Source organism: Dryobates pubescens, chromosome 9 (genome assembly GCF_014839835.1).
Source record: "Dryobates pubescens isolate bDryPub1 chromosome 9, bDryPub1.pri, whole genome shotgun sequence".
NCBI lineage: Eukaryota > Metazoa > Chordata > Aves > Piciformes > Picidae > Dryobates > Dryobates pubescens.
The window spans coordinates 15,575,933-15,603,225 of NC_071620.1; the positions used below are offsets into that span (position 1 = coordinate 15,575,933).

At 42.0% G+C, this 27,293-nt stretch overlaps 1 protein-coding gene across 2 annotated transcripts in view; it reads right to left on the bottom strand.

The window, feature by feature from the left end:
* Positions 1–27,293, bottom strand: part of PIEZO2 (piezo type mechanosensitive ion channel component 2) — a 338,300-nt gene that overhangs the window by 110,558 nt on the left and 200,449 nt on the right. For both annotated transcript variants that reach the window (XM_054164079.1, XM_054164078.1), the window contains exons 7-8: positions 26,469–26,682; positions 7,081–7,243 (exon numbers count right to left, since the gene is read on the bottom strand). In XM_054164079.1, the coding sequence (XP_054020054.1) occupies positions 7,081–7,243; positions 26,469–26,682 (377 nt within the window). The remainder of the gene's footprint in view (positions 1–7,080; positions 7,244–26,468; positions 26,683–27,293) is intronic.

Sequence of the window (27,293 nt, forward strand, 5' to 3'; positions counted from 1 at the left end):
ACTTTTGGGTTGCAACAGAAATACCCATCTGCCCTGACACTTATGTTTAACTTAAACTCTATCTGCTGCCAGCAAAGAGATCCCTCATGCATGGTGTAAAAGCTAGTTTTCATCTGAACTCGAGGTGTTTCAAAGTCAGGCTCCCAAATTAGGCTATTAATGGGAACTAGCCAGTGGTAAGTGTTCTCCTTGCTTATGCAAAATCAGCTGATATGATTAAGAATAAATCAGGATGTTGGGCAGAGATCTGCAATGATACCCATGGGAACAAGACATCCAAACATCCTATCTGGTTTTGAAACTCTCCATTCCAATCCTAACAGTAAGGTCCTATTTTTTAAAGTCTTGACTTAGATAAACAATGGTTATTAATTTAGGTTTGCTTCTCAGGGGCAATGGTAGCACAATTCACATATGATTGGGTATTTACATTTGATTGTGAAAGAGCATTCCTAGCCAAACTGTAAGAGGAAATAAACTGCTTCTCTGTTTAAAATATTTGTCACTGCCATTTGAAACTTTAATATTAATGTGGACCATAGAGAGCTGTTTATTAACAGCATTTAGTTGGGCACCAGGGTGATCAAAATAATACCAAAAGACCTAAGATGTAGACAGTGATTTTAGACACATTTTTAACCTATGACAGCGTAGGGAAGGGTGGGAAAGCTTGTTTGGTCTTTCTCAGAAGTCAGAAAACACAGTACTAGTCACATGCTTACAACTTGTGAGAGTCCTTTGACTTGTCTAATTGTGGTGGTACAGTTCCACCACACTCATGGGCTGCTTGGTACAGGTTGTGACTCCTCACCCTGGGCCACACAGCAATCCACTGGGAAAGTACAGATTGTGAAAGGCAGTGCTCCAGAGCATTAAGGCATTCCCTTAGTAATATATCTGGCTCCTGCTTTCCCTATTTTCTGGGGATGATAACCTCCTGCAGTGGACCACAGCACTGAGGCACTCTCTTGGCTGTCTGACTCCTATTCCCCTCCTTACTGTCTTGGATGATCACTTAATCATCTTGTGTACAACCCCATCCACTTGTACTTGGGTCGTGGCCCAGAGACGGGATAGCAGAAGCCCGAGGTCCAGTAAGGTCTGGACATGCACAACTGATGGAAAAACCCCATGACCCTCAAGCTCTAGACAGACCAGAGTATTGAAACACTCAAGTTAGGCTGAAATGAAAAAGGACCTGACAAAAGCCAATTATCTTAGTCTCTACAAATAGTCTTCAAAAATAAGGCCTTTGGAGCATTCCTGGATCTCAGCAGGCTGCATCCAGCATCTTCCTGGAGCTGGGATGCCTCTCAGGACCATCTTCCAACAAAGTAGACACAAGGCCTGGGTGAGACCACCTACTCAAGACTCAACTCCCACACACTGAGAAATGCTGCTGTATTGTATTTACTCTAAACTCAAAGAGGGAAATTTTGGCTAGAGTCTACCCTCTTTTACCCACCTTTCTACATGTCTGAGTGATTGATTTTACATTTTGCTTTTCCAGGTGTGGACATCTACACATCTCAATAGCCAGATACTTCTGTTTCTGCATGCTCTGCGTTTATGCATATACGTGTGCTTTGGTTGGAGATGCTTTGCAGGTAAGTGAGCGTGGACCTTGTCATCCTTGACCTGCAATTAAATTGCTGGTTTACTAAACCACTTGCCACATTCAGTGCTGCCAAAATCAAACTTTGACTTTTTTTTTTTTTTGGTTGTTGTTGTTGATAAATCTTGAATTGCTGCTAAACCAAATGGTGTCAAGCATAGTCACCCCTGACACTGCTTCTTCCAGTTTTTCCTCTACAGATTCACAAAATCACAGAATGACAGAATTATTGAGGCTGAGATCATCAAGTCCAGCCTAGGACCTAACACCATCACATTGGCCAGACCATGTCACTAAGTTCCACATCCAATCTTTCCTTAAACACCTCCAGGGAGGGTGACTTCATCACCTCCCTGGGCAGTCCATTCCAGTGTCCAATTACCCTTTCCATCAGGAAGTGCTTCCGAACCTTCAACCTAAACCTCCCCTGGAGCAGCTTCAGGCCATGCCCTCTCGTCTTGTCACAAGTTACCTGGGTCTTCCCCCACCTTACTAAAACTTCCCTTCAGGTAGTTGTAGAGTGTGATAAGGTCCCCCCGAGTCTCCCCTTTCCCAGGTTAAACAATCCCTGGTCCCTCAGCCTCTCATCTTAAGACTTTCCCTCCAGTCCCTTCCCCAGTCTCATTGCTCTCCTCTGGACCCACTCCAGCACCTCAATATCCTTCCTGAGTGAGGAGCCCAGAACTGCACACAGTACTTGAGGTGAGGCCTCACCAGTGCCAAGTACAGGAGCAGAATTACATCCCTAGTCCTGCTGGTCATACCATTCCTGGTACAAATCAAGATGCCGTTGGCTTTCCATGTCACCTGGGCACACTGCTGGCTCATGTTCAGCCGGTTGTCAACCAGCACTCCCAGGTCCCTCTCTGCCAGACTACTCTCCGCCAGGCCACTCTCCAGCCACTTGTCTCCCAGTCTGTAGCTCTATATCTACCTGAGCAGCTTTTAAATGCCTCAGTTCAAACAATTGAAAACATTCTGTAAGAGGGCTCTAAATTAAACTGCTGTTACTCTGTTGACTTCTGTACTATACCTCTACCACTCACTGAAAGAATGGACTCTATTCATGGATTCAGCACTAGCAGTTACAACTGTGAGCTAAACCCTCCAGAAACAGATGCCTCTTCTTATATGCAGAGGTAGAATTTCACAAACCTCAATATTAGAACAAATCAGGACCCAAAACTTAAAATAAAATAAAATTAAATTAAAACTTCCACTGACAGCCAAAGACTTTTTTAGCATGAGTGAGATCCATACAGAATCCCACACAGAGACTGTACACTGAAATCTCATAGGCACCATATTTTGACAGACTGTGGCACGCAGACAAAAACCCTTCCCCCTGAAACTCAAGATTTGAAGCGGGCATTGTTCTTTTAAGATTGTTCAGCAGTATTCTGAGACACCCTCAGAAGCTTCTCTCTCAGAGACAACTCCTGCTGCAAACCAGCAGGAATTCTGCCAACAGGAAGACTCCAAGAGCTGAGTTTTTAAACTCTTCTCTGCCCTGGTGAGACCTCACCTGGAGTATTGTGTCTCGCAATGAGGCCCCCAATGCCAGAGACACAGACCTGCTGGAGTGGATTCAGCGGAGGGCCACAAAGATGATCAGAGGCTTGGAGCACCTCTCCTATGGAGACAGGCTGAAAGAATTGTGGCTGCTCATCCTGGAGAAGAGAAAGCTTCAGGGTGACCTTAGAGCTACATTTCAGCATCTGAAGAGGACCCACGGGAAGGCTAGGGAAGGAATGTTTAGAAGGGCTTGTAGTGACAGGATGAGGGGCAATGGCTTGAAACTGGAGCAGGGTAGATTAAGGTTGGACATAAGGAGGAAGTTCTTTACAATGAGAGCGGTAAAATACTGGAACAGATTGCCCAGGGATGTGGTTAAGTCTTGTCTCTGGAGATATTCATGATCAGACTCTGTGTGGCCCTGGGCACCCTGATCTAGTTGGAAGTCTCCCTGCTGAATGCAGGGGGGGGTGCACAAGATGACCTTTGAACATCCCTTCCAACCCAATGCAATCTGTGAACCTCCAAAAGATGCAATTCACACAAGAAGGCAAACACATCAGGTCATATGATCTAGAGAGACCTACACTTCTTACTCTGATTTTAGCATCTGCTCTACCAATATTCTATGTAGCTTAAGTATATCTTTTTAGACTCAGTATTTCCTTATGTGTAATCTTTCATGCACATTTTGTTCAAAACAGGTTTTGTTAAAGAGATTCTTTTGAATAAAGTTTCTGAAATGAGCCACCTTTTACTGCAGATGACATCAGGAGGCAGAGGACAACTGCTTTAAGCTGAGCAGCACACAGAATACTGTCTTTGACATCCACCCAACAATGGGTAGGCTAGTGGCGAGATCCTACTTTGAGGTCTCTGGGGATTTGAAAGGTAGGTTATGTACTTAGTTCCATAATTAATTAAATGCACCACAAAATCCCAAGTCAAAAATAAAAGTAAATCAGTGAAAGCTGAAATACAATTATTTCTGGGGTTAAATAATCGAGAACAGAGTCTACCAGGAGAAAGCTAGGAAAAGAAAGAATAATTCCTGGTCTATGGCACCTCTAAAGGAAAACCAAAATGCTTAGAGACAAAAACAGACCATAAAGAGGAAGTGTGTAAAATGTGGTGACTCTTGCAAATCTCAGCACCTCTTCCTAATGACAAATACTTGCAGCACTACATCCTGTGCATCAAAAAAAAGAATTAATGTATGGGTATCATTTTCTTCACAATGCTCTCTTTTTTAAGTGTCCATTTATCTTTGGAAGGAAGCATCATGCTTCTGGCATCTGAAGTGCCCATGGGAGTGCCCAAACTTCCTATTGCCTCTCATGTAGCCATGGGTTTGTGAGACACCAGCTCCTCTTAAATTAATGTAATAGTTACTCAAGTTCAATTGCTTAGAAAGCATCTCTGATTTGACTTGTTTCCAATTCTCAGAGACTGATTGTAGTGTCTTATGGGAATATTCATCTTAGACAACACAAGTGCAGGCAAGTCCACTCTAGTTCCTTTCTAGTCCCTGGAGGTACTTGCAGGATCCCTTCTCTCTCGAGGCAAATAAGCTCATTTTTCATCACTGAACAAGTACAGTAACAAACTTCAGAATGGTGAAAACTAGATGAAAACAACCTGGGTACTGGAAATGAATTCCCAGAGATGCTAAGATCACACAGCTCCCACTAACTGCATCTCATATGTGTTGACTCCTCTGTGAGTAGTTCTCATGATTTTACTATGAAGTTTGTGAGATGTGAAGTTATAGTTACAGCCTCAATGCTAGAACTACATCTGAAAAATACAAAAAAGGAAAAAAAGAAAAGGGAAAAAAAGGAAAAAAAAAACCAAAGCAAAAAAAGGAAGAAATGTTTTTAAAAAGGGGAAAAAGAGGAATAGGAAGAGGAAAAAGGAGCAAAAAGGAAAAAAAAGGAGAAAAGACAGGGAAAAGAAAAAGGAAAAAAGAGAAAAAAGAAAAAGGAAGAAAAATAAAGAGCAAGAAGGGAAAAGAGGGAAAAGAGAAAAAAAGAAGAAAATTAGGGAGATAAAAGGGAAAAAGACAAAACAAAGGAGGAAAAGAAAAAAGATAATGAAAGAAGAAAGTGGAAAAAGACAGAAAAAAAAGAGAAAAAAGGTTAAAAAAAAAAAAAGAGAAAGATTAAAAATAAAAGGGAACCCCCCCAAAATAACCCAATGCCAGAGAGCACCAGAACACAGTACTGTGACTTCAGAAAACCTTTCTGGAAACTTAAGACACAATTTTATCTGCTGGTTTTATAGCATAGTTTTAACATAATCAGTTTAATAACTCAAGCTGACAGTTCTGGCAGCATTCAGGCAGCATTCATCTTTTACTCTGAAGCCCAATATATGTAACCCCCAAATATCAGATATCTTTGTGCAGAGGTGATGTGTTTTGCTGCATTTTTTCAATGTTAAACTGTTACATTACCCATTCTATGAAGAAACACCCTTAAAATAAGAAAACCCCCAACATTTTGGAACATCTGGAATGTGACCAGAGAAGGGCCACAAGGGTGAGCAGAGAGCTGGAGCACCTCTCCTGTGAGGACAGACTGAGAGAGTTGGGGTTGTTCAGTCTGGAGAAGAGAAGGCTCCGAGAAGACCTTGTTGTGGCCTTCTAGTATCTGAAGGGGGCTTACGAGAAAGCTGGTAAGGGACTGTTTAGGGTGTCAGGTAGTGATAGGACTAGGAGGAATAGAGCAAAACTGGAAGTGGGTAGATTCAGATTGGCTGTTAGGAAGAAGTTCTTCCCCATGAGGGTGGTGAGACACTGGAATATGTTGCCCAAAGAGGTGGTAGAAGCCTCATCCCTGGAGGTTTTCAAGGCCAGGCTGGATGTGGCTGTGAGCAACCTGAGCTAGTGTGAGGTGCCCCTGCCCATGGCACGGGGTTTGGAACTAGATGATCCTCGAGGTCCCTTCCAACCCTGACAGTTCGATGATTCTATGATTTTGACTTGCTGCTATGAACTTCACCAATTCACAGCTCAGCCATGATTCTTTTCATTGTGGTTTACAGTACTGCTAAATCTGAACTCTAAAATGCAACATCAAGCCTCAGAGCACCAGGAGACGAAAATTAGTAACATTTAGGATCATCCTTTGTATAGTTCCAGTTTCTAAGCTTTTAAAATATTTAAAAATATATATCACAGGATCACAGGATCCAAGGATGTTAGGGGTTGGAGAGGACCTCTGGAGATCACTGAGTCCAACCCCCCTGCCAAAACAGGACCGTAGAATCTAGTGCAGGTCACACAGGAACACATCCACAACCTCTCTGGAGAGCCTATTCCAGTGCTCTGTGAGCCTCTCAAACCAGAAGTAAAAAAATTACTTTTTGTCTCTTGCACTTAAATGAAAACTGGGATTTTCACTCAGGCAGAGATTCAAAAGGAAAGGTTTTAAGAAAAAGTTTTTTCTGTCTGTGATAAAATGGCATATCTCTGTCTTGCCTTATAGTATCCTGTGCCTGTATCTGGCTTCAGTCCTGCTAGACAAAACCTGTCAATTCAATAGTACCTGCACTACTTCATATCAATACTGGCTTTCCAAATCAGAGTAAACATTAATGCTCTGCCATTGCATTCACTACATTAACAGTCCTGCTGATTTTAAGATGTATAACTACATAGCCCCTGCAAGATCATTTTCCTGAAGCTCTGTCTTGGGTTGAGTTGAATCTGCTGCTGTTATTCACACCACGCTGCAGTCATGCTAGCTTCAAAAAGTGAAAGTACTGGTGAGAGTGGAGTATTATGGGATAAACCATCACAAGATCTGAATTCAAGGTACCAGCTTGCACTTGCTGTCTATATCCCCTAACTTTCCCAAATGTTTGCATCTCTGTTAGGAAGGATCTGCACTGCCCAGTCTCACAGTCATCAGCCATTAGTGCTAAAACAGAGAAAAGGGGACTCTTACAATGGGCTCCTGCAGCCAGAGACGGATGAGAGTTGCGAGGGTGTAGTACATCACCAGCAGTAAGATCGGATTGGCATGATGATACCAATGTAGCTCCTGATTCTTGATGATCATCCAAGTGCTTGAGCAGTTTGTCTGAGTAAGAGAAGTGACACCAAACAACCTGTGGATATGAAAAAACAACAACAACAACAACAAAACACAAAAAGAATAAACACCAAATCTTACAACATTTAAAACCATTTTTGGGAGTAATTCTTGTTTACCTATAATACCAATTGCTTTGTTCAAAACCAGTCATCTAAAATGCAGTGAATATGTTCATTCCACATATTTAGTGAAAATGAATGTTTTATTCACTTGATGTCCAACATAAAAAGAACAAAGAAATGTGAGTGTATTATCACATCTACCACCTCCAGCATGGAACCTTTTATATAAGGGAGTTGGGGTTGTTCAGCCTGGAAAAGAGAAGGCTCCAGGAAAACCTAATAATGGCCTTCCAGTACCTGAAGGGGGCCTACAAGAAGGGTGGAGAGGAACTGTTTACAAGGGCCTGCAGGGATAGGATGCGGGGCAATAGTTTGAAATTAGAGAAGAGTAGATTTAAAATGGATGTCAGGAACAACTTCTTTGCCATGAGGGTGGTGGAACACTGGAACAGGTTGCCCAAGGAGCTAGCTAAGTCCCCATCCCTGCAGATATTCAAGGTCAGGCTTCATGGGGCTCTGAGCAACCTAATCTAGTGGAGGATGTCCCTGCTTACTGGACAGGAGTTGGACTAGATGACCTTTGGAGGTCCCTTCCAACCCAAACTATTCTGTGATTCTGTGGTTCTAAATAAATGACCTGTACCCTGTTGGAATGTTTTATTCACTTGATTTCCAACATTTAAAAAAGAAAAAATAAACAAACCAAAAAAGTTCCCCAAACCCCACAATCCAACAATACAGAGTATAATATTATTGCACCTACAATCTTCATGAAACCTTTAAATGCCCTGCACCCTGTAGGCTCAGAGCTACAGAAAAAGGGCATGAAAAAGCCTGGCTGCAAAGCCATTTGGCAAATCACAGCAACGTGACATTTCAGAGTGATTCAGTGAACTGACACACAGCACCATTCCACTCACTCTGCCAGGACAGAGCTGTAAAGAACATCTCCTGGCCACACTGAACAGCTTACTGATTTTATTTTCTATTTTTAGAAAGCTAATAATCTTACTAAATTGTTATCTAATTATGCAAATGTTTATAAACATACAGAGTTCCACTGAATCGATAGCTGTTGTGGAGAGAAAACATTCAGAAAGACAATTGTTCTGCATGATCTGAGAAAAATAAAACAGAGAAAAAGCAATTCCCTAATCAGTATTAATATAGTCACAGTATTAATATCAATGACATGAGATGTTTGACTATTATTGACTATTGACTTGGGGCTGTTCAGTCTGGAGAAGAGAAGGCTCCGAGGTGACCTTATTGTGGCCTTCCAGTATCTGAAGGGGGCCTACAAGAAGGCTGGGGAGGGACTTCTCAGGATCTCAGGTAGTGATAGGACTAGGGGGAATGGAACAAAGCTGGAGGTGGGGAGATTCACGCTGGAGGTGAGGAGGAAGTTCTTCACTAGGAGAGTGGTGAAGCCCTGAAATGGGTTGTCCAGGGAGGTGGTTGAGGCCCCATCCCTGGAGGTGTTTAAGAGCAGGCTGGATGAGGCTCTGGCCAGCCTGATCTAGTGTGAGGTGTCCCTGCTCATAGCAGGGGGGCTTGAACTAGATGATTCTTGTGGTCCCTTCCAACTCTGACTGATACTATGATACTATTAATGAAAAAAAATGGGATCTTCCAATATTTCCATCAAGTAAGAAACTTTTGTTGGAGGGAAACACTTAAGAACACGCACAAAGAAATTCTCAACATTTTAAATTTAAGATGTTGGAGGAAAACACTTAAGAACACATACACCAAAAAAAATCCTCAACATTTTAAACATAAGATGTTAGTAGGAAATCATAATTTATCTGCCTTTTTATTCACTGTAAAATATTCTGCAGAGTTCCACAGGCAGGACATAGAATTAGCAGTACCATATGTCAGTTGATTTGCTATAAACAGTTTTGTTCTGTTGACAAAGATTTCCCTTCCATAGGAGCATCAGTTTTCATTTTTACAAGAAACAGACTTGATTCTGAGAGACATTTGAGGAGAAACATTTCTTGATAGAACAAAAAAATCCCAAACTATTGCTACTCTGAAAGAGTAAGACACATAATGATGTTGGGCTAGATGACCTTTAAAGATCCTTCCCAACCCAAACCACTCTATGATTCTATGGCATTTAAAAAAAAAAAAAGAAGTAAAAATGTTGTGGTTTTTTTTTTTCTGCTCAGGGATTTAATTGTAAATAGTAAATGTCTAACAGATTCCTTCCTTTACCTCTCAAGATCCAACACAGAATCATAGGTTTGTTTTGGTTGGAAAAGATTTTCAAGATCATTGAGTCCAACCATTATCTAACTCGACCCAAGTCTGGTGCTAAACCCTGTCCCTCAGCACCACATCTCTGCCTCTTTTAAACACCTCCAGGGATAGAGTTTCAACCCCCTCCCTGGGGAGCCTGCTCCAGTGTTGGAGAACCCTTTCTTTAATAAAATTTCTTCTAATATCCAATCTAAACCTTGCCTGGTGCAACTTGAGGCCTTTTCTCTCATCCTAGATGAGAAATTGTCCTAATGTGGAAGAATGAATGAACACAAAGAATGGGACTCAACAGAGATGTGCTCCCTGAAATCTGCCCTTTGGATGCTGTAAAGTGAAATGAATACAGAAAAGGAGAGGTTATACCTGTTCATTCGCTGGGGGGTTATGGATTGTGTATACCACCTTTAACTGCCAGAACCAGGGCTCTACAGCATTTTATTAAACAATTTATCAGCACTAACTTCTCATTCTGATTGTCAACACGAGCCAAAGACAATAAACTTTAAGACTTCTAAGAGGTTTTGGGTGGATCCAAGGTTGGAAAGTAGAACAAAAAGAAAAAAAATCCTGCATTTGAAACACATTGATGTAACTTCAAGAAACTGACAGAGCTGTGTTTGGAGCTGACCCAGATTCAAACTCCCATAGCATCCAAGCACATTCAGAGCTGGTGTTACAGTTTGGCTCTATCTGAGTGCAATTGACACTGTGTTGTATTGTGCTCATATTTCTATCAGCATAGGGGAACATCTTGTTTTGTTTGCTTTCCTCTCTGCCAACTGACCTGTAATTTTCTGCCCATCGATGATTAGGGCTCTTGAGTTCCTTTTAGTTTCATCTCCTACTTCTATTTCACAATATGTCTCTCTATCTCTGGTTCATGTTAAGCTTTCCTATGGAAGCACAGTACAAAGCCCCCTATTTCTGTTTCATACAAATAACAGAGTCACGGTGAAATTCGATTCTTGCTGAAGCTGAGAAGTCTTTCCATTGACAGTGAGTAATGAATATTTCCTGCAGAAATGAGGGAAAGTTCCTGAAGGTCCTTAAACCCTTTTGCCAAGCAGATCTGATCTTCCTATCACATATTCCATTCCTATATGTTTTACAATAGAATTATAATGTCACAAAAAATCACATTTCACTTTTATCTCTACTGAAAAAACACACCCAAACTAACATTCCACATAATCCTACCAGTAAGGAAATTCTATTATGTTTCACATGAATTCTCATTCTTTGAGTTTCATTTGCTTTCTTCAAATTTTCCATATGTTTTACTATTGGACTTACTTCCACTCCCTTCTGGTCCTGCATTCACCAAATAGATCTAAGTTATGATGTATCACTCCCCTCTTAGTTGCCACCTGAGCAGCACTGTATTTATTTGATCCATTTCACTTTGTCTCATCAGTCATGAATCTAGAGGAGCTGTTCCTCATTTCTGAATTCTCCTTGGGTTTTGAGACTTAGTCACAAAGGTACTCAACACAGCATTCCCCATCTATGAAATTCAAAATGCACGGCTTGGGAATGATCACTCCATCTGTTCTGGCCTCAAATAAGGATCCAAGTTGCTCTTCATTCAATATTTATGCTTTGTCATTATCATCAGTGAGAAATGCTGGTGCAGAGCATTTTTCAGAGGCTCAGAGTCACCTTCTCTTACTCAAAGCTTTTAAAGGCACAGGAATGAAGCATATAAGCATTTATAGTTAGCAACCTGTACCAGGGCATTATTTAGTTCTGCATACTCCAGTCCACAAAGATCTCTTTATGTTCTGATTGCAATCAGCTGTATTGGTGACCAACTCTGATCTCAGAATTGTAGAAGCATTTTGGTTGGAAAAGAAGTTTAAGATCATTGTGTCCAACCATTAGCTCTCTATCAAGTCTGGTGTTAAACCATGTCTCTCAGCACCACATCTCTGTAACTTTCAAACACCTCCAGGGACAGGGATTCAACCACCTCCCTGGGGAGCCTGTTCCAGTGTTTGAGAACCCTTTCAGTGAAAAAGTTTCTTCTAATATCCAGCCTACACCTCCCATGGTGAAACTTGAGGCCGTTTCCTCTTGCCCTATTATTTTCTACTAGGGTGAAGATACCAATACCCATCTCACAACCTCCTTTCAGGGAGTTGCAGAGAACAAGGTGGTCTTCCCTCAGCCTCCTCTTCTCCAGACTAAACAGCCACAGTTCCCTCTGCTGCTCCCCAGAAGACCTGTCCTCTACACCTTCACCAGCTTCACTGGCCTTTTTAGTGCGACTTCATCTTAGCCAACATACATATATGCCATCAATGAAGTCAGAGTGAGTCCTAAGTGGAGACATGCACCTGCTGGAGCAGGTCCAGAGGAGGGCCACCAAGACAATCAGAAGCCTGGAGCACCTCTCCTATGGAGACAGGCTGAAAGAATTAGGGCTGCTCATCCTGGAGAGGAGAAAGCTCTAAGGAGACCTTATAGCTGCATTTCAATATCTGAAGTGGACCTACAGTAAGGCTGGGGAAGGACTGTTTAGAAAGGTTTGTAGTGATAGGATGAGGGACAATGGTTTGAAACTGGAGCAGGGTAGATTAAGGCTGGACACAAGGAGGATGTTCTTTACAGTAACAGTGATAAAATACTGGAACTGGTTTCCTGAGGATGTTGTTCAGGCCTTGTCCCAGGAGATATTCACAATCAGGCTCAATGCAGCCCTGGGCAGCCTGATCTAGTTGGAGGTGTCCCTGCTCACTACAGCGGAGTTGGATACAATGACCTTTCAGGGTCCCTTCCAACCCAATGCAATCCATGAATCTGTGAAACCACATGCCAAACAAGAGAAGTATGGGTGTAGAAGATAAATAAATAACGAGAGAGCCTTTACTAACAGAAATATTTTGCTTTTCACAAGACTGAACACAAAATCAAAAACAACTGGAGGTTTGCAAGATGCAATGGATTTATCTTATTCTTGTGAAGAAGCAAAATTGTTTTACAAAATCCTCATCAGCATTCTGAAAAATGAATTTCATGAAAAAAAACCCAAAACACAGCAGAAATACTTTGGGGGGGTGGGGGTGGGAATAGAAATCTAAAAAAGCCTGAGAGGAATGTGAATCTCTGACTGAGGAATGCTCTGAAACAACAGAGTGAAAAACACTTCTAAAATAAAGGTCATAGCTCTGTGTCCAGTTCCTACTCTATAAACTTGCCTTTCCAGCAAATTTCCTGCATAACCTGCAAATCACTTTTCTGGGAGATGCACTTTCATCTTTTGTGTCTCTCTTATAAAGTTCTAAGCTGAAATTAAAAAAAAAACAACAAACAATTAAAAAAATCCCAACTTTTTACACTACTGAAGCAATTAAACTCAGAAGAACAATTTCAATTCTAACTGAAAACAGACAACAAATTCCTGGTGCACCAACAGATATTTGACCTAGGGAACTGCTGGAGTACCACATTCTGCTAGTGCACTATGGATATTGTAGACCTTCTCCAGCCTGTATTATTTAATTATTACATTAATAAAGTACCAGTAATCAGTCATGGTATTTAAAATGAATAAAAAATGGCTACAAATCATCAGCAACAATAAGAACAAATCTGTCTCATGCACAGATTTTTCAAACACACTAATTACACATCTGTTTGGGCTGTGAATGCTGTCTCCAGTCAAAACGATCTGGAACATTCCTCGTTGTAAAAATATATTTGTTAGCTCAGATCCTGCATGTATTGATGTTTCAGAATTGATTTCAGACCAGGATCTGCCTCATAATTTCCAGGGCCAGGAAGGGAAGTAATAACTCTGACTTCCTGCACGATGTAGGACACATAAGAATTCTTATATTGAACAAATAACTTGTGGTTGGATTATAGTTTATAGTTTAGAAAGGCATCCATTCTTGATTTCAAGCTGATAGCAACTCTTCTACTGTCTCCTTGTACTCTACCACATTTGGTTTCTGTAACAGTTTTGTCTAGATGAGATTTCCAGTTGCTGCAGCTTCCTACAACTGTGTGTACTGCTTCACACACCACTTTTCACTACATCACAGACCAGGTGGCATTTTCCTGCATCTTCTCTAACCTTGCATGAAGATTTCTGTTTGAAAAAGTCTGCATCAAGCCACATTAAGAGCTGCATTTGCTGATTTAGCATTTATGATTACAACCTTTTTTTTGGCTGGGACATAGGGGATGATTATTCATAGGTTATTCACAGGAAGGGCATCTTCTTAGCAGGGCCTCTTGCAACAGGACAAGGGGTGGTGAGTTTACACTAAAAAAAGGGAGATTTAAGCTAGATAGAAGGAAAACTCAGTTATCATGAGGGTGTTGAAACACTGGCAAAGGTTGCCCAGAAAGGTAGTAGAAGCCCCATCCTTGGATATATCCCAGGTCAGGTTGGACAGGGCTCTGAGCATCCTGATCTAGTAAAAAATGCCCCTGCTCAGTGCAGGGAGGTTGGACTAGATGACCTTCAATGGTCCCTTCCAACACAAAGCATTCTATGATTCTACAATCACAGACTTCTGATATGCTGGGTTGGGTTTGGGGAATCCATCTTTGTATAACTTCTGAATTTTTGGTTGGATTTTATGATCTGTCTGATTCTTTATTTCATCTGGATATCTCCTCTTGCATATTCATTTCACTCTCCTCACACAGAAGAGGTAAGGAGTGGCGCCTGCAAGTCTGGGGTAGGAGAATGGAATATCAAGACTGACTGACATTTGAATATCTGAGCCCTAAAATGATGCTAGAAGTGGCCAAACAAGAGAAGAAAAGGGAAGAAGAAAATCAAGCAAAAAGGAGGAGAGCAAGGGAGAGGAGAGAGCAGGCAAAAACCAGAGAGAAACACAGCAACAGTAAACCCCCAGAAATGGGGACAAAATTCAGCCTTTTTGTGAAGGAGGTGATAATGTGGTGGTGATCATTGTGGTAGAACCTTCCTTTTCTGGGGGTAAGAGGGCAAAACTTGCATTTTTCACAGGTCAAGTCCTGAAAATTGAGATTCACAGAGAAGAGTGCTTCAAATACTGCAAAGGCTATGTCCCAAACTGTAAAACATTGCTTGAGGAATAAACATTTTTGTCATGTATTAACTTCAAGGAGGTGCATACTGCAATCAGAGTTGGAAATGTCCTGAGGAAAAGCGTTGAAGAGGAGTGGAAGGAATTAAAATAAAGAAATAAAACTAAATTACTTCCCCCAGAAAGCCAGGAGTCCCCTGTTCACACAGGCCATCCGGTAATGTCTCCTATACTTGGATGGCAGAGCTACACACAAGTTATGACCCATAAAATTATATCCACAAAGTCTCTTTCCAGGGAATTCTGTGAGCCATTCCACTCCCTCCAGTTCATCATTTGGCTATATACCCAAAGACATAAATGTTATTGGAAAGGACTCAGCCAGTCCCAAGGTACCTCCAGGCCCATCCTGACCTTCCAGAAAGCTGTTATTCTCTAGGATTTAGGCTGGGAATTCATGCTGGGACTAATGCTCCAGGGGACACCAAACTGACACAAATTTGTACTTAAACAGCAGAACAAGGAGAGGAAAGAGGTGAGAAAGTTGTCCAAAAAGCATTAAGCTTCCCAAAGAATTAGGGTTAAGATGAGCAGAAAGCATTCAGTTTCAACTGGCTTTTTAAGGGGGGGAAAAAAGGGAGAGAGAATGAATGGAGAAATTGGCATTTGGCTCTCCAAACCATGTTTAAAAGGCTCCAAATAGCTGATCCTTCATGTCTTCTCAGCTCAGCAGGACAACTGTGTAGGGAGATACTGCAGACAGAAACTTCAGCCCACAGCTGGACTAAAGTTAATAAATTCATCTATTTCAGAGTGATACAACCTTTAAAGAGCACTGCAAGTATGTTTAGTGCTTAAAAGTCCTAGACCTTGCCTTGGGTAACTCAAAGGTAGCTCAGTGGAACTGTGCCGCATTAACATTAAGACAAAATTTGATTGTTAGGGTTGAGAAGGGTTCTGATCAATTTCAGCTTAGTAGTTAATAACTTTTGGGGGAAAGATCTGAACATGCAGACTATAACTGGAAGTGTTTCCCTTCAGCGTTGCTATCACAATGCTATAATGCAGGCATACCCACAGTGAATATAGGCTTGGTGGGTAAGTAGATCACTCTACATTTTGTTTTAATGTCATCAGGCTTCTATAGCTCTTTAGCAGGTGTCCACATACTCTTTTTTTTTTTTTTTCCTACCATATTTTGGTTTCCATAGCTTCTATTGGATCAAGGCTTTTCTGGCAATGACAAAACCAGCCCTGGTATATCTCCCACCCTCTTCTGAACATCAGTGACATTTCTTTTAAAGGAAAATTAATTTCAAGTGCACATCTATTACACAAGGAAAAAAAAAACAATAAAAAGGTAATTTAAACCTCATGTGCTAATATCATCCAGATAACGAGGAACGAGAGAAGTCAGGAGCCATTAATCCAGGAAGCCATAGAGGAGAAAGGATAGCTTCAAGGGCTGTGAATTATATGAAAGCTTGCAAAAAACTGTAAATACAACACAAATCTTAATTCAGGGAGAACAAAACGGCCATATAAGTAGCCACAGTAAAATCACTTTGCTCTCAAGTGAATTATCAACTTTAGAACAGGATGTTAAATACTATCTGCTTTATAACCTGGTTTTATTTTTTCTCTGAAGTAACCAGATAATGGAATTTTCTCTGAGACTATGTGACTGGAAGCTGTTAAGGGCTGGGCATCCATAAAAAACGACCAAACCTTGGATGTTCAAGTACTTTATATATCTGAAAGAAAGCAGCTGCCCTGAGGACAATTTAAGTCTGAACATAAAGATTTGTGAGCTATATACCACATTTCATCCAATAATTGAACTCTGTACTGGCTTCCTATTCCACAAGCTTGTAGTACGCTTCCATTGCCTGAGAAGCTATCACTCCCCAGCTGTTATCACTAAGAGTATAGATGGGTTTATTAATCCCTTGTTTACTGAGCAAAAGCCATCTTCACAAGTCTTACATAAAGAACATTTATCCTCTTGCTACATTTCCTTTCTGGATCCCCACAGTGTTTCATTGCCCGTGACATCAGTACAAGAAGCACACCGAGTTGTGGAGCATGTTCAGACAAGGGCAACAAAGCTGGTGAAGGGTCTAGAGCACAAGAGAGGAATGGCTCAGGGACCTGGGATTGTTCAGCCTGGAGAGGAGGAGGCTGAGGGGAGACCTCATTGTTCTCTACAGTTACACGAAAGGAGGTTGTAGTGAGGTTGGGGTCAGTCTCTTTTCCCTAGTATCAGGTGACATGACAAGAGGAAGTGGGCTGAAATTGTCCCAGGCGAATTCTAGGTTGGAGATTAGGAAAAATGTCTTTGCAGAGAGAGTGGTCAGGCATTGGAATAGGCTGTGCAGGGAGGTAGTGGAGTCACCATCCCCAGAGGTGTTGAAGAAACATGTGGACATGGCACTTTGGGACATGGTTTAATGGCCATGACAGTCTTAGCTTGACAGTTGCACTTGATGGTCTTGGAGATCTTGTCCAACTAAAACAACTCTTTGATTCTGTGGCTCAGCTGTGTTGAATTTCAGGTGAGCATTGATATTGATGTTGGTCTTTTCAGCACATCAGCGAGCTAGAAAAGCTGTGATGTTTCTGTAGATTTGCACAGAATCATAGAATCATTTAGGCTGGATAAGACCTTTAAGATCATCAAGCCCAACAAATAATCCAGCACTGCCAGCTCCACCACTAAATCACATCTCCAAGCACCACATCTACATGGCTTTTAAACACCTCCCAGTATGGTGGAGGTGATGTTTATATTGAACAGCACTGGCTGGGGAGCGACACCACCCAAATCATGCCAACAAATTAAAATATTTTTAATGTGTAGTTGCATTTTCAACTCAAGAGATGAAAATAATGAGAAAACAGGTCCAGGTTTCCAAGGAGCCATGTGGAAAGTGGGAAAGAGATATGATCTGGCAATGCGAACACAGCCCAGAACCAGTCATCTCCTGGGCTGCATCCAAAGCAGTGTGGGTAGCAGGTGAAGGGAAGAAATTCTGCCCTTCTGCTCTGCTCTGTTGAGACCCAACCTGCAGTGGTCCATCTCTGGACTCCCCAGCACAGGAGAGACATGGGCCTGTTGGAACAGGGCCAGAGAATGTCACAAAAATGGAATGAGGGCTGCAACCTCTCTGCTGTGAGAAGAGGCTGAGAGAGTCAGGTGTTCAGCCTGGAGAAGTGAATCCTCTAGGGACACCTTCTGGTGGCCTTTCACTACTTGAAGAGGTCGACAAAAAAGATGGGGACAGACATTCTAGCAGGGCCTGTTGTGACATGACAAGGGGTGATGGTTTTAAACTAAAAGAGGGAGAGAGAGACTAGATAGGGAGAAATTTATTCCCTTGATGGTAGGAAGACAATGCACCAGTTGCCCAGAGAGGTGCTAAAAGCCTCATCCCCTGAAGCATTCCAGGTTGGGTGGGGTTCTAAGCAACCTGATCCAGTTGTAGATGTCCCTGCTAACTCCAGGGGGGTTCAACTAGATGACTTTGAAAAGACTCTTCCAGCCCAAAGCTTTCTGTGATTCTATGAATACCAGAAGTAAGTTGGGAAACATCCATGGGCACAAGGGCTTCCCCGTGCCAGAGGGTAAGCTTGGACACCTCAGCAGGAGAGATGGCTTAACAATATCTTTCTGTGCCAATTACTAAGTGAGATTATTGGGTTTTCAAAGTCAGTTGGCAGAGCTGCTGAAAGGAAAGGAGGCAAGAGTCCCACCTCGGAAAGTCTCACACAGGCAGAGCAGAGGACGTGAAGGAAGCCTGCTCCCAAAACTCAAACCATTCATGCAGGTCATGCATGGCTTTGTGGTCCTAAGATGAAGTTCTGGGAGAAGATGGATGCACACAGCTAGACCATCAAGGGAATGGTGATACTTTTCACTCACACTGGGACAGTCTCTTTGGTTTGCTGATGCAAGCAGAGGATAGAGATTTTCCACTTACTCAGTTGGACTGAAAATAAAGCAAGAATGATTGATATCTCAATTAAGAGATTTTGCAGTTAAAAATATGAGACAAGAAGGTTTTAATTTCTAGCTGAGAATGCACTAAGGCAGAGATGCAAGCTATGATTCCAATTTGTCTTTAAACAGAAAAAGAAATAGCAGGATATGGGAAAGATGATAATGAAAGGATGAGCAAGTAGGTTGGGGAAATGTGAGCAAAAAAGCCTAATTTCAAAACTAAAGCTGCATAACATGGATGATTTTAAATTAGTTATAAACTCTAGCTGAATGTCTCAGTTTTTATCAGTGAGCTAAATCACAGAACCATAGAATCATAGAATGGTCTGGGTTGGAAGGGACCTCTGAAGGTCATCTAGCCCAACCCCTTCTGCAGTAAGCAGGGACATCCTCAACCACATCAGGCTTCCCAGAGCCCTGTTGAGCCTCACCCTGAATATCTCCAGGGATGGGGCCCCAACCACCTCCCTAGACAACCTGTTTCAGTATTCCACAACCCCCATAGTAAAGAATTTGTTCCTAACAGCCAACCTAAATCTGCTCTTCTCTAGTTTGAAGCCATTGCCTCTCATCCTATCACTACAGGCCTTTGTAAATAGTCTCTCTCCATAATGAACATAAGCAAGAGACTAAACACATCCAGTCTGAGTGTTTAAGTGAACCTGCCTCTTGCACAGACAAGGACTGGGGTGTGCTCAGCCGAGGGCTGCCTTTTGTGCCACCTCCAAGGAATGTGGGATGATTCTTTCATCAGCGTTGATATATTGAGCTGAAAGCACCAAGGCTACCTAAGTGCTGAATATTTATCATCACAAATGCAGAGTGTGAAAATAAACACTGGCAAGCAGGCCTTCAGGAAACCAGGGAAGTCAAAACGGAAGAAAGCAAGAAATTCCTTTAGAGAAAACAGGCAAATAGGAGTGAAATACTTAAAATAAATAAATACATAAAGTTACTTATCAAGGAATTCAAAAGTAGGTCACTGTGAACACGACTAAGTGTAAGGTGAGATCTTTGAGACAGAAGCATAATAGACTTTTTTGGATGGTAAAGAGTGAAAAAGGATATTAGAGTGTCAGACATTCTATGTTTGCTGGATCTCCCAGAGTAAAAACCTTTTGTGTAGTTAAGAATCAAACCAAAATATCTGTGCATTATTTTTTGCAAAGGCTGGTTTCCATCAGCATTCCATAGACAGTTGTGTGTCTTTCCACTTAAATGCTGATGAACAGATCTGTCAAAAAAGCACTATAGCTATTTCATTTCGTAGATCTATGAAACACCTTCAGTTTAGTTGAACCAGAATCAGCAGGCAAGTTCATCAGGGCACATCAGCACTTTTAAAGACCTTTGTCACTTCCTTCTGTTCCACTCACCCCAACATTTCCCAGAAAGAGGCACCTTTGGCTGTTCCTACAGTAACACAGGGCTCTTTAGGGGCAGGATACAGCAAGGAAATGGCAAGTTGCCAAAATTATGTCATGAGATGGGGATGGATTTTATGCTTGCAGCTTATGCTTGGTTTGTGAACACAACACACTCGTTGTTGGGGGAGCCAAAGCTCCTCTTCCCACTAACAACAACCATCTGTGACCAGGACCAGTCCCACCAGGCTGCCAGAAAGCTCATGGCTCAGAAACTGGTCCTCCCCACACACAGAAACCCAGAACTATTAGTATGTGTCTTGGTTTACATCCCTTTCAAGTCCAGGAGAAGATAGAAGGATGTAAATCACTAGTGGTGCAACACCAGTAATGTGACTAAAGTTGTGCCACCTTCTGCCAAGGTTGGCACTGGCACAGGGCAGGAGTTATAATGAATGTCATGGAGATGGGGAGCCACTAGAATGCAGAATGTCATGGAGGCTGGAAGGGCACTTCTGCTCAACTAGAGCAGGTTGCTCAGAGTGCCAAACAGCCTGACATGGAATGGTTCCAGGGATGGGGCATTTGCTACCTCTCTGGGCAACCTGGCCCAGTGTTTCACCAGAAAATGCCTTCCTTCTCTTCAGTCTAATTCTCCCTTTTTTGATTTAAAACTACCACCCCTTGTCCTGTTGCACCAGGCCCTGCAAAGAAGATTGTCCCCATCCTTCTCATAGACCCTTTTAAGTACTGCAGGAAGGCTTCAATAAGGTCTCCCTAGAGCCTTCTCTTCTCCAGGCTGAACAACCCCAGCTCTCTCAGGCTGTTCTCACCAGTGTTCCAGCCCTCTGATCATTTTTGTGCCCCTAGATCATCCACTGATCTTTTCAGAAAACCTCAAGCTTGCTGTAAATCCTGGCACAAAGAAGAATTTCCTGATTTGAAGAACTTCAGTGTAGCAAAAAGAGATGAGCATTAATAACCTTCTAATGTCCAGGAAGAGCTACAAATTCTCCCTAGTAAAGCTGGGTATGTTTGCACTGACTTCTCTGTTGTCCCCACCGGACTTCCACCAGAACCTGGGCCAACCACTTCAAATCAATGCTGAGTACAAGTCTCCTGTAAAGTGAGCACAGTGTGGACATTCATTACACACCTGTTGATGGGTGCATCTCCAGGGAATCCCACTGAACAAGTGTTGAAGATGTGAATTCATTTTGGGGGAGCCACCAAATGCCCATGTGGCAAACACTAAGCTGGAAATCTCACACCAGCCAGGAGTTTTGCACCATTTCCAAGGCTTTCATGCTACAACTGCTTGGGAACTCCACCAGTGGTTCTCCTATCCCTCAGGGGGATAGGAGACCTGGGGCCACTGGGACCAGTGCTGTTTAATATCTTTATCAATGACATAGGTGAATCAAGTGAATCCTCAGCAAGCTTCCAGAGCAAGCTTTCCAAGGTAAGTGATGTGGTAATTATGTCAGAGGGATGGGATGTCACCCAGGGGGTCCTGGGTAAGCTCAAGAAGTGGGTCTGTATGAACCTCATGAATTTCAACATGGCCAAGTGCAAGGTCCTGACAATCCCCATTATTAATATAGGCTGGGGGATGATGCGATAGAGAGCAGCCACGTGGATAAGGACATGGGGATACTGGTGGGATATTAGGCAGTTATAAGATGAAGACCACATGGACAGTGATGGTCCAGCTGATAGCAAATGGACTGTTTACTGCACAGCACAGAAATATTTCCTAGCAGACTGAGAAACTCGCTTTTATGGTGCACAAAATCCTGCAACAAGATGCCTTCTGCAGAATCAGTCAGCTCAGAAGAGCACTTGGAATGACAGAACCACACAACAGCCTAGGTTGGAAGGATCCTCTAAATATCATCTCACCCAATCTTTCATGGGAATGAGAGCCCAGATGGACCCACCTGCCCTGGGCTAACTTGTAGTTTAGAGATTGCATTAATAGTGAGGATGATTGCTGTCTGTTCTCCATGGGAGTTAGAACTTGCATTTCCAAACTGTTAAAAGAATAATTCACTTATTTTACAAAATAATTTAAAAAAAAAATGAACAGAAGATGAAATTCTAAGAAAGCAAGTGGAAATAATTGTCCCCTAAGATGTAATAGATCGTACAGCTAGTATGAAACTCAGCTGCAAGACTTCTGTAAGGGCAAGGTCAATTAGCTAATTTGTCTTTCTCTGCAAGACTGAAATCCTGGCTCTCAAACCTAATTCGGTCATTGTGACAAATGTGGTGGCAAGTTTGGAGCATGCTCTGTGACTGCAAAGTGATGATGACAGAAACAGAAGGGCAGCTCAGTGTCTTTACATGGCATATATCCAGAGGTCTCTGCCCTGGCACAGGATACTGTAGTCCCATAGTAGTAAGTGGCCATCAAGGCAGAAGGCATGAGAGCTGCTGCAGCCGAAAGGCAGCTCAGTGTAGGAATACTCCATCTTGTCAAACACTGGCTCATGACCAGGTTACAAGGCAACTCCAAAACCCTCCAAAATTCATATGGGAGTAAGAATATTCATAGAATCATAGAATGGGCTGGGTTGGAAGGGACCTCTGAAGGTCATCTAGTCTAACCTCCCTGCAGGCAGGAGGGACATCCTCAACTAGATCAGGTTGCCCAGAGCCCTGTTGAGCCTCACCCTGAATATCTCCAGGGATGGAGCCCCAACCACCTCCCTGGGCAACCTGTTCCAGTATTCCACTACTGTCATGATAAAGAACTTGTTCCTAATATCCAACCTAAGTCTCTTCTATAGCTTGAAGCCATTGCCCCTCATCCTGTCATAGCAGGCTTTTGTAAACAGTCCCTCTCCAGCCTTCTTGCAGGCCCCCCTCAGGTACTGGAACTCTAAGAAAGCCCAGAGGTTTTCATTTGCATCAGATTGCTGGATCCTGAACTGAACACTCTTACTATAAGCACAGTTTTGGGTAGGAATAACTTTACTGACTCAGGATAAACTTCATACCACTGCGCTGATCCTATTTCTTCATGTTGGCAAAGCCTTATCATTGCCCCAATTACATCCTCTTGCCAAAATAAACAATATCAGGAAGAAAGGAGGCAGCAATCTGAAAAATGGCAAACATTATTGCCTGCCTATTTTTTTTTTTCCCCCCAGGCTGTGGCACTGTGTACATAATTATTCTGAAATCATCTTAGCTCACTGCCCTGTTTTTGTTAAGTCAGGTGAAAAGAATTTGATGGCAGGAATGTGTTGTTTTCACAATTTTGCTTTTCAATGGGTATTTGTCACTATTGTTTTCCCATCACCAATTTTGCAGCACAGCAGCAAGCCAACACAGAAGACACCTGTTTTAAATGAAGCTATAAATTAGTGTGGACATTTTATTTGACCGAGATCAGTTGGTAGTTAACCAACTGATAACTGTTAGTTAATCTATGCAGCTTGGTAACTCCTAACTGAAGGGTAGGTTCAGCCTTATTTATTCTGGTCCTGTTGTGCCAGTTAGGACAAGTTGAATGTCTGCTGCTTATTTCTCCATTGTAGCAGGTCTAGAGAAGAAAAGTTGTTACTGGCAGATGTAACTTCATGTCTACCCCTGACACATCAGTCAGTCTCTGAGCAACCTGATCTAGTTGCAGATGTCCCTGCTCACCGGACAGGAGTTGGACTAGATGGCCTTTAAGGGTTCATTCCAAGACCAAACATTCTATGGTTCTATGATGTAGCAATTGATCAGCTTTCACTGAGGATTAAGAATGCTAGTACTTTTTCTGCACTATTCTAGTAAATTTGTTTATCATCTTCCTGCTCCAGCTACTCCTTATCTATCAGTCCTACTCCAATCATTAAAAATCATATTAGTGGCTTTTCCTCACACTCAGATTTGCACTTCCAAGCACTGATAACACCTGTCTTGATGATATTTATCTCCCTGAAAGTAGATCAAAGTAAATTCATAGCAAAAAAGAACCATGATTAAAGAAAAAAGGAAGATATATTTACTGCACCTTCTGTTGAGTCATTCTTGTTAGTTTGGATATTCAAACAGAATTTCCTACATAGGTTCCTCACCTGATATTTGTAAAGGGCTACAACTCAACAGTGCCAGCTCAAGAGAAAGACTGCAAGGAGATAACATCATTTTCTACTAAAAGAAAGGCCAATACATACTACAAAGTCCAATACTTAGACTTCTTAAAATCCAGACTCTGAAGGTGCTTTGTCTTCTTCAGTGAGGCAGGGGTAACTTGACTGTAATCAGATTGTTTTAATTTCAAAAATTAGTGACTGTGTGTAAGTGGCATATATGTACTGAAAGAAATTTTAGCATACAATGTAGAATCACACTATTTGCAAAAAAAAAACCCCAACCAACCAACAAACCCCACAACCCTAACAAAAAAAAACACCAACAAAACCTAACCCTAAATCCAGAAAATAAGCCTGCAACTAAATTAATTGAAAATGAACATAAATTCATTTACAGAATCACAGAATTGTCAGGGTAGGAAAGGACCTCAAGGATCATCTAGTTCCAACCCCTCTGCTATGGGCAGGGACACCTCACACTAGATCAGGTTGCTCAGAGCCTCATCCAGCCTGGCCTTTAACACCTCCAGGGATGGGGCTTCTACCACCTCCCTGGGCAACCTGTCTCAGGGTCTCACAACCCTCATGGGGAAGAACTGCTTCCTAACATCTAATCTGAATCTACCCTCCTCTAGTTTGGATCCATGCCCCTTAGTCCTATCACTACCTGACATACTAAAAAGTCCCTCACCAGCTTTCAGATATTGGAAGGCCACAGTAAGGTCTCCTCAGAGCCTTCTCTTCTCCAGACTGAATAGCCCCAACTCTCTCAGTCTGTCTCTATAGGAGAGGAGCTCCAGCCCTCTGATCATCCTCATGGCCCTTCCCTGGACACATTTCAGCACATCCAGATCCTTCTTGTAACAGGGACTCCAGAATGGGACACAGTACTCCAGGTGGGGTCTCACCAGAGCAGTGTAGAGGGGGAGAATCACCTCCCTCAACCTGCTGGCCACACTTCTCTTGATGCAATCCAGGACACAGTTTGCTTTCTGGACTGCAAGTGTACACCGACAGCTCATATTGAGCTTCTCATCCACCAGCACCCCCAAGTCCTTTTCTTCAGGGCAACTTACATTAATCTAGATATTAATTAAAGTAAAATTCAGTGAAAGTAAAATTAAATAACATATTACAAAGAAGAAAAGGGATACATATGAAAAGTGTGTCACATATTCTAGTGAGATGGTGTGAAACACATACTTCCTCTCCTTAAGAAAATGCTATTGATGTCTGGTGATAGAATCACAGAATCATTTTAGAAGGTTGGAAGAGACCTTTATGATCATCAAGTCCAACTGCTAACCAGCACTGCTAAGCCACCACTAAATCATACTCCTCAGCACCACATCTACATATCTTTTAAATCCATTCAGGGATGGTGATTCCACAGGCAGCCTGTTTCAGGGCTTGACAATCCTTGTGGGGAAGAAATTAGGATAGAGCATAAAACTTTGTGAGATTATAGCCTCATAGCCAGACAGCTGCGAATTTTGAAGCCACTTCTTTCTTTTCTTAATACATGGAGTAAACAAAAATAAAGATTTTCGGGAAGCAGTGAGCATTTTAGCTGTTTGGTGCTAGCGATCATCCATACATTGACCTCTAGGTGGCACAGGAGAACCTAAACTAAGCAAACCGGAGTTTTTCATTGTGTCCTACCAATTAGCCCTGTCAAGTCAGTAACTCTGACATCACCAAACACACATCTGTGAACCTGAACAAACAAAATGCCAAAATAAGTACTAAAGTAACGGCTCCTGTACTCAGGCAGCTCATTTTTTACTGCATTTAATGGTGCATTGAGATATAAATCATTAATAAATACTCCACAGTACACTTCAAGACTTAAAAGGAACGATATGCTTAACTAGAAATAAAGTTAAAGTTGACATTTAATTTAGAATCATAGAATCACAGAATGGTTTAGGTGGGAAGGGACTTTAAAGATCATCTACTTCCAACCCCCCTGCCATGGGCAGGGACACCATCACACTAGATCAGGTTGCTCAAAACCACAACCAGCCTAGACATAAAAACTTCCAGGGATGGGGCTTCTACCACCTCCCTGGGCAACCTGTTCCAGTGTCTCACCACCCTCATGGTGAAGAATTTCTTCAATATCACCACTAATTCATTTATCTCCTGTCTTAGACAAATCATTCCCACTCACTCTAACCAAACCCCAAACCACCTTCCTCTCCTAACCTGACCCAGCTCTCTGCCTCACTACTGCCCAGAGAGGACTTCCACCACTTCATCATTCCAAAACATTCATTTTGAAATGCTTCAACACTTTGAACACTGAATATGAAGTTAATGACATAAAATTTGTCAAAGTATTACATGGAAGAGCATTTGCATCGACATGTGAAAACAGAGCACTGCACTATGTGCCCACAACTAAAGAGGAAAGGAATTTCTCTCACCTGGCATAGAAATCTTTTGGTGGAATAACCTCCTGAAAGAACTGTAGCTGGTACAGATAAAGTCCAATCAAGTGGCCTGCACTGAATATGGCCATTAACACACACAGACAGCTGAATATCAGAGGATCAAACACTTGGCAACAGGACCACCAGGTGCACAGGCCCAGAAACACAAAGAAATACACAGCTGAGGTCAAAGATGGCACCATCATACCTGTAAAAACAAAAACATGGAGGCTTAGAAAAGTGTAGGAAGTATCAGCATTCATTAAACATTAAGTGTGACAATTAGTGCATTGAATAATACAATCAGTGTTTATGCTAATTATTACAATTAGCTCTTAAGACTGCTATTAGCTTTGAAGCTAGAAGAAAAGGATCCTGATGTTTTTGTTCACTTCCCTCATGTACCTTAGCACCTAGGACATCATCCCTCTCTAGACCTTCCTCTGAGATGAAATTTTGTCTTTGTGAAGATGTTTCACAATGCATGGAGACAACCAGAAACACGGCTGCAGGTGCCTGAGAGCGCTGGTGTATTCCATTTCAAAAGGAATTTTAGGTACAAGATTCTAAAGTGGCATGATGGATGGGCAGCGAAAAGCATTCTCATATGAACCTTGAGGTATCTGGAGTTACCAAAACCAAAAAGGCCTGATGCATATACTGAAAAGTGAAGAGGCCTAGAGAATATCTAGAGAATATTCAATGTCTGATTTTTAAAAGTTGTTATTAAAAAGATATTTTTAACTTTTAGAAACTCGTAATTTACATATGGCAAAGACTCTGCTGTCTTACAGGAGGATATGGTTTGCTTGCTTTCAC